Here is an 8,326-nt window from a genome sequence, read left to right as displayed (position 1 = left end):
TTATGGGTAGATAAACAACTTCCAGATCAACAAACCTTGGCATAATAAGATGTCCACGTGCAAACTGGCCCAAACAGCAATGAGGAAAAGATGCAGAGGCCCCAAACAGCACGCACTGGTGAAGGAGTATAAAAGTGAGGGCCTTGGAGAGCTGTCACAGTCAGGCAGCTATCTCTCAGCACTCACAGGGAAGCAGAGAAACCTCCATCATGTCTGGCTGCTGCTGTTCTAGGAAATGCCCCTCCGTCTCTCTTTGTTCCACTGAGGTGACCTGTGGAGGGCCCATCTGCTTGCCCAGTTCCTGCCGGAGCCACACATGGCAACTGGTGACTTGTCAAGATAGCTGTGGATCATCTAGCTGTGGCCCCCAATGTTGTCAGCCCTCCTGTCCAGTGAGCAGCTGTGCTCAGCCTGTGTGCTGCGAAGCCACTGTTTGTGAGCCTTCATGCTCTGTGAGCAGTTGCTGCCAACCAGTGTGCTGCGAGACCACAGTTTGTGAACCTTCTTGCTGTGTAAGTAGCTGTGCCCAGCCTTTGTGCTGTGAGACTACCGTTTGTGAGCCTTCTTGCTCTGTAAGCAGCTGTGCCCAGCCCGTGTGCTGTGAGGCCACCGTTTGTGAACCTTCTTGCTCTGTAAGCAGCTGTGCCCAGCCTGTGTGCTGTGATGCCACTTCCTGCCAACCGGTCCTCTGTGTGGCCACTTCCTGCCAGCCCATTCTCTGTGAACCCAGCTGCTGTCAGCCAGTCATCTGTGAGCCCAGCTGCTGTTCTGCTGTCTGCACTGTGCCTAGTTCCTGCCAACCAGTAGTCTGTGAGCCTGTCTGCTGTCAGCCGGTATGCCCCACGCCTAGCTGCTGTCCATCTGCCTGCTCTGTGGCCAGTAGCAGTCAAGCTGTCTGCTGTGACCCCAGTCCCTGTGAACCGCTTTGCCCACAACCCAATGTCTGCCAGCCTGCTTCCTGTGTGACTCTGGTCTGTGAGCCTGTTTGCCTCCGCCCTGTCTGCTGTGTTCCGAGCCCTTGCGAACCACCTTGTGTTTCCAGCACTTGCCAAGAGCCTTCCTGTTGTGTCTCTAGTATCTGCCAGCCCATCTGCTCTGAGCCCAGCCCCTGCTCACCAAGTATCTGTGTGCCCCGTTCGTGCCAACCTTCCTGCTATGTAGTCAAGCGCTGTCGTTCTGTCTGCTGTGAGCCTGTTTCCTGCCCATCTACCTCCTGTCAACCTCTCTGCTGCCGCCCAGGATCTTCTGCATCTGCCACCTGCCAACCAACTTGCTCTCGCACTTTCTACATTCCAAGCTCCTGCAAACAGCCTTGCAGCACTCCAGTATCCTGCCGTCCAATTTGCCGCCCAATTTGCCGCCCAACCTGCTCTGGGCTCATCACCTACAGACAGCCCTATATGACCTCCATCTCCTACCGTCCTGCCTGTTACCGCCCATATTACTCCATCCTGCGTCGTCCGACCTGCCTCACTTCCTACTCTTATCGCCCAGTCTGTCCTCGTGTGCCTTGTGCTGAGTCTGACTCCTGTAAACGAGATTACAAGAAGTCCACCTTCAGCCAACCAGATTGTGCTGACTCAACCCCCTGCAAGGCAGAAGTCTCAGAGGAGAGTACCATCCGGACTGCTGAGGCCAAACCTACCACTCCAACTACCCATGAAGCAGCAGCCACTCAGCCAACTTCCAGCAAGCCTGCCAATTGCTGAACTGGCCTCAGCTCACCAATTCCTGCAAAGCAAGATACTGACTAGAGAGAAAATCTGAACACCTTCCCTGACCTTCATTATACTTCAGCTAGAACCTTTTTCTTTCAGTGTAATCACTGGTCATCTTTGAAGAACTCATGACAAATGTCAGTGTCTTAGTGGTCTGTGTGAAGGCCTCCTGGACACTGAGAAGGGGACTTTCTAGATTCCAGTCTTCTGCTGCCATGAGGCTGAAAAGAGTTAGTTTGCTACATCATCCTTTTTTTTTTTTTTTTTTTTTTTGGTTCTCATGCATGTGTTCCTTTGCTATGTGTGCTTATATTTCTTAGAGACTTCTTCTATGAGATAAAATATTTAACTGTTCAATAAAATTGGCTAAATTGAAGTAATATGCTGTTCTCATTACTCTTCTGAAAATGCTATATCTCATCAGGACTTGCTTTGTCTTTGAGAGTAGCCTCATCCATCCATGCCACAAGTATTACATATAGATTAGGTACCAGGGCCTGTAGGTTCTAGGAATGAAAAGACTGAAGTCTTGATTCTTAATCTCAAGGATCTAGCTCTCTGGTAGGGAAACATATGGGAAAAGAGCAATTTATTACAGTCCTTTGGGCTAAGAACTTTGATGCGGAGGTAAACACAGAGCTCTGTGGATTCAGCAGGTCCTGGGGTAACTGTGGAAGAATTCTTGGGGAATATGATGATGAAGCTGAACTTTTAGCACAAGTAGAAATTAACCAGTTACAAACAGGGGAGGAAGAACTCTCTAGGCAGAGGAAGCATGTATTAATGAATGAGACTTGTTAGCAAACCATTCATTAGGCAAAGCTTGGGAAGAGTTGTCCTTAAGAGGAGTGGTAAGCCCTGAGGTCACAACCTACCTATGCTGGGTCTTGAATACTATACAGAGGCATTTGGGTTTGGTGAAGAGCTGGCAAAAGAGTACCGAGGTGCCATATGTAAGGCAGTGACATGAACAGCACTGGGTTTTGGAATGTCTCTCTTGTCTTGGTGTGAGAACTCAATGGAGGAACATAGTCTAGGATATAGAGACACAGGGAGAAGCCAGTTGTTTTGGGGTTCACAGTGGTATGAAAACAAGTAGAGGTCATACAATAAGGAAGTTCAGGTAACCTGGATTTTTTTTTATTATTAATTTATTTTACTTGCATTCACTGAGCATCTTCACAGTATACAAAATGGAATTTCCCATCCAGAATACACTATATAGTGGTTTAATCATACATGTTATCATCAACAAATAATTTTCTATTTCTTGTTTCACATACACATATGTGTATATTTTTTGCCCCTATTTCTCACCCTCTGCTGTTTTCGACCCTCATCTCACATTGTCTCTGGTGTCTACAGTTGCTTTCCATTCCTATTACCACCACCCCACACTTTATTGATTCACAAAATACCTTAATTAATCTAACTACTTTCAATAGAAGTTTAGCAGATACATACATATCTGTCAATACATGTCTGACATTTAGGCATGAAGCTCTGAGTAGAATGAATATACTATAAAGTATCACCTAGCTGATGCTATATAGTTTACTGTGGTCATTAAATAGGTATTTTTAACATACTTTTTAATGTCAAGGAAAGCAATGTTAGCTTTAAGAAATAAAAAAAGAAAAAAGAAGGCCAAGAGAGCTTTGTTTAAAACTTAAAGCCAGGAAACAGGTTAGGATTCTGTTCAAATAGGTGCATGAACCTATCGGCAGCTCAAGACAAGACAAAAATCCTTAAATCTGGAAAACAAAGTATAGAAGAAAATTAGTAATGTTTTAGTCAAAATTCAAGATTCTATTTCCCCAGTTCAGTCTCATGTACTTTATCTTCTGTTGTGGTCTGATCTTCCTGTTTAAACTCTGGAACATAACCCTCAACTCCAGATTTGTCCCTACCATTGTCATTATCTTAGTTATTATTGAACTTGTTTTTTTTGTGAGAGATTTTTGCTGAAAGGTGCATGTACTCACCAGAAAGACAGAGAGAGACAGAGAGACAGAAAATGAGAAATAACCTCCCAGGGAGGATGGTAAGGCCACAATCTCTTCTCCTCCATTCTCCTCTTGGGATCTTGGGCACACATGCACACAAAGCCGGCGAGAGTTTAAGCCACTGGGTCTGGGACTCAAACTGCAGTCGACTACATGGGAGTCCAGCGATGTAGCCATTATGCCATCTATTGGTCCCTGTTATTGAATTCTTATTTCTGTGTGTCTGTATTTAGTTTTCCTAGTATTTGGTCTGATGTTGGTAAGTTCTTTCAGGTTTTGTTTATCTGAGAATGTTCTTGTCTTTCCTTCCCATACGAAGGATAATCTTGCCGGGTATAGTATTCTTGGTAGAAGTTGTTTTTCCCTTAACACTTTGAATATATTTTCCCATCCTTTCCTTGCTTGCATTGTTTTTGATGAGAAGTCTGCTGTTAGCCTGATTGGATATCCTTTGTAGGTAACTTGATGTTTCTCTCTTGCCAATCTTAGTATCTTGTCTTTGTCTGTGGTTTTGGTCAATCTGGCTATAATGTGTCTTGGAGAAGATCTCCTTGTGTTATTTGGGGTCCTTTGTATTTCTTGGGACTTGATCTTTGAATGTCTCTCTTGGTTTGGAAAGTTTTCTTCCAGGATTTTATGGAATAGATTATCAATGCCTTTATTAGTCTCTTCACCTTCTAGTATACCGTTTATCTGGATGTTTAGATGTTTAATGGAACCTAGTATTTCTTGTATATTATTTTCATTTTTTTTGGCTCTTTTCTCAGTCCTCGTGGTAAATTTTTCTAGGCTAGTGATTCTGTCTTCTACATCTGAGATTCGATCCTTTGTATGATCTAGTCTGCTTTAAATACTTTCAAGGGAGGTTTTGATTTCTTGTATAACAGCTTTCATCTCTAGCAGCTCCATTAGATTCTTTTTTATGGTGTGTATTTCTGCTTTCAGATTGTGCAAGAACTTCTTCACCTCCTGGAAATTGATGGCTCTTTTCTCCTGTGTCTTCTGGAGGTCATTGTCTCTCTTCTCTTGCACCTCTGTTAGCTTTGTCATTATGAATATTCTAAATTCTTTATCTGACATTTCCATGAGTTCCATTGTACTGTCTATAGATAAAGAGGAGTTATCCTTTTTCCCTTGGAGGAGAGATATTTTCTTGCTTTCTCATATTTCTTGTGTCCTTGCTGTGATTTCTCATCATCTAATGAATTTTGCATTTCTTTCTAATTTTTGAAGTTCAATCTGAGCATTTAGCGGTGTGCTGAAAGAGGTGATCTGCAATCTCCCTTCTGCTGAGTTTCTCACTCTTTGTGAGTCAGGTTCAGTGGAAATTGAGGAATATTCTGACCCTAATAGTAATCAGATGTTTGGATGCTGTTCACTTAGACCCATCTAGACACTTAGTGCATAAAAAAATTTAAAAAAATGAAGAGACACAGGAAGACACAGAGAGACAGAGAGAAGAATACAGAGGTTGCCCTACCAATCTAAGAGTGAATCTGGAGGCAGAAGTTTCAGCAGAACATCTTCATTTTTAGTCCCTGAAAGCAGTATTTCACAGCTGAAGTTCAGTGGCCATCTCAGAATCCCCTGGATTTTTTGTTTAAGTATTTTCCTTATGTGATCCTAATCCCTAGAAGACATTCCATGCAGATTTTCTTATAATTTCCAGAGACAGTCTCTTCAAAGCATTTACTTCCTGCCCTTAGTGCACAGGATGGAGGTCTAAAACTTGTCCTCAAAGTGTACCTTGGGTCATCGCAAACACAGAACAAAATTTCTCAACTTTGACACTACTGACAGTTAAGGTTAGATAATTCTTTGATGTGGGGGCTGTCCTATACATTATAAGATGTTGAGTATCATCCCTGACCTCTACTATCTAGATGTCAATAGCATCCTTTGAGTGCGATGACCAAAAATGTCTCTAGATTTTGTGAAACATCCTTGGGGTTACAAAAAATACCCGTTTGAGAACTGCTAGATTATACAATAGCAGAGAGAAAGCTGAAAGTGAAACTTATCCTGAACGCTCATGTTGGAATTACTGTCTCATCAAGCCATTGTTTGGTTTCTTTTGAAGAGGTTTTTGCTATAGGGTGTGTGCGCTCGCCAGACAGAGAGACAGAGAGACAGAAAGCGGGAAATCACCCCCAAGGAGGGAAGGCTACGCCACAATTCCTTCTCCTCCATTGGAAGGGGTTGATTTAATAGAGTTGATTTAGTGCAATGATACTCTTATATCACTTCTGGTTGCGTTTATATACTTATCAAATTAATATGCTGCTGATTCCATAGTATAAATTAATCCTTCCTGATGAAATATTTTGCTGTTTTAATTTTTTTTTTTGAATTTAAAGATTGTCTTCAGGTGTACTGAAAAGTAGAGACACTCACAGCGTTTTGATGTTGCTGATGGTTCCAGTCACTGGAGTGAGCAGACAATCCCTGATGTGGGGCCTGGGCAGTGTGCTGAGGAGCCAGCATGTAGCCTTCAATGTTAGCCTTGAATCACTATAGTAGAGTCCCCCTTTCTCCACCTCTTCAAAGTCATCAGATCTGTCCCTTGTTATTATCCCTTATCCTTTGCATACTTTTGAGAATATGTTTAAACTCTTTGAGTTAAAATTTCACCACTTCTAACATGATGATAGTTACACTGAGGTCATTGTGAAGAGTCAATGGAACATACAATTGAGGGCTTGTTATACAGTGAGTATGTGATAAGTGAAAGAGATGACTATTAACAGTACTAGTAGAGGCAAGTTTCAGGAAAGGGAGATGAGAAATTACAAAAAGTGGTAGAGACACTAAAATGTCTGTGGTTTCTACTGACTGATTTTTAGATCCCTGTCCTTAATACCCTCTCCCACAGTTGGGTCAGAGCTTCATTTCCTGATTGAATGGTGCACAGCTGCATTCCTGAAGGAAGCAGAGGGTTGCTTTGGCTTGGTGGAGGCCTCCTGATGAGAGGTTAGTCGGAGGTTAAAGGAGGAGAAGGCCTGTTTCGGTGAAACTGGGGAACAGCTTGTAAAAGAGCTCATCTCAGAGCAGGAGCTGTATCAATGAATCCAAATTCGGGAAAGAAAACTTCCAACTCAACAGACTTTATTTTAACTGGGGACATCGCCCAAGCTCCTGAAGCCTGCTAATCAGATGTTTGCATGCAAATGAGTAAAAACAATAACAAGGAAAGATGCTATATGTCATGCCAACACATCTAGAAGAGGGCTATAAAAACCCCTATGTGTTAGATGTCTTTCAAACTCAGGTATACTGAGTTTGAACTCCAACTTGCAACTCCACAGCTAGGTCAGCTCCAGTACCATGGAAGAAAGCTGTTGTCCTGGACACTCCACAGCTATGTCCACCACTGCCATATGCCCGAAAAGTGGCAACTTCCAAAACGCAATCTGTTTGCCCAGTTCCTGCCAGTGCAGGACATGGCAACTGGTCACATGCCAAGAAAATTGTCAGCCATCTAACAGCGTACCAAGTAGCTGTGAACCTGCTTCTTGTCAACCTATCTGCCTTGCAAGAACTTCTCTTGTGGGTTTTGCCTGCCAACCTATGTGCTCTTGTGCAGCCTGCTGTGAATCTGACAGTAGTCCGTCATCTCATCCGGCTAGCTCATGCCAGCCACCCTGTTCGGATTCTACCGATTGTCAGGCAAACTGCTGTGATGAGAGCCCCTGCCAACAAAGCTCTTGTCAGGACTCAGTCAGCATGTCTAGACCAAGCCAGACAGCTTGTGGCCAATCGGTGTGCTGTGATGCTAAGTCCTGCCAGCCATCTTGCTCTGAAGTGACTTCCTGTCCTGAAACATCTTGCCCATCAATCAGCTGTGCAGTTAGTGCATGCCAACCAACTTTTTGCCATGGATGTTCATGTCAGTCCGTTGGTGGTGAAGGCCAGTTCTGCAAATCAACTTATTACCAACCTATCTGCTACATTTTTAAGCCTTGCCAATCAGTTTCCTGCATGCCTTCTCCCTGCCAGCCATCACCTTTGGTGTTCTGTTCTTACAATCCTACGTGTGTGTCTGCTCTTTGCCAGCCACTTTACTGTGAACCAGCTTCTTCCATATCCTTGAACCCTCAGCTAATGGCTAACTGTCAATTTTGTTCCAAAAAGAGCTCTTGCAAACAAGTTTCCTGTGGCACCGTGCTTTCTAGCCAATCAACTTGTTGTGGACCCACTTCCTACAATCAAAGTGACTGTAAATCTCCTTCCTACCAACCAACTTGCTGTGTGACAGGTTTAGGCAAATCATCAGCTTTAGTGGCAACAGTTGCTTCCAACCTACTTCCTGAAGACTATGCAAAGCAAGTATCTGCTTGTTAACTTCCTGAGAACACAGCAATGAGTCCAGCTTCTATAAGGCACCACTTGGCTGGTGGAGCACTCTTTTGTTTTCACCTGAAGGTCTGCCACTGTCTACAAGTGCATAGCCACCCATGGGTGACTGACTCTGGCTGAACACATCAGCTGCTTACCCTCGGACTTTACTCTGAGTCCAGCCCTACCTTCTTTCCAAGTGCTGGGGATCCTTCTTAACCCCTTGGTCCACATTAACTTGCATTTCCTGATATTGTCAGTTCATTT

At 43.6% G+C, this 8,326-nt stretch overlaps 2 protein-coding genes across 2 annotated transcripts; both read left to right on the top strand.

The window, feature by feature from the left end:
* The first annotated feature begins 209 nt into the window (after positions 1–209).
* KRTAP16-1 (keratin associated protein 16-1) lies at positions 210–2,079 on the top strand. Its single transcript, XM_006155968.2, has one exon. The coding sequence runs from the start codon at positions 210–212 to the stop codon at positions 1,707–1,709; it is 1,500 nt and encodes a 499-aa protein (XP_006156030.1). The 3' UTR covers positions 1,710–2,079.
* A 4,969-nt stretch (positions 2,080–7,048) lies between these two features.
* KRTAP29-1 (keratin associated like protein 29-1) lies at positions 7,049–8,065 on the top strand. The gene has a single exon (XM_006156044.1). It carries the CDS (start codon positions 7,049–7,051, stop codon positions 8,063–8,065), a length of 1,017 nt encoding a protein of 338 aa, XP_006156106.1.
* Positions 8,066–8,326: the final 261 nt, after the last annotated feature.

The sequence above is a fragment of the Tupaia chinensis genome, unplaced genomic scaffold (genome assembly GCF_000334495.1).
Source record: "Tupaia chinensis unplaced genomic scaffold, TupChi_1.0 Scaffold000477_1, whole genome shotgun sequence".
Taxonomy (NCBI): domain Eukaryota; kingdom Metazoa; phylum Chordata; class Mammalia; order Scandentia; family Tupaiidae; genus Tupaia; species Tupaia belangeri.
The sequence above is the reverse complement of the archived record's forward strand: the minus strand, read 5'-3'. Positions and strand labels throughout refer to the sequence as shown.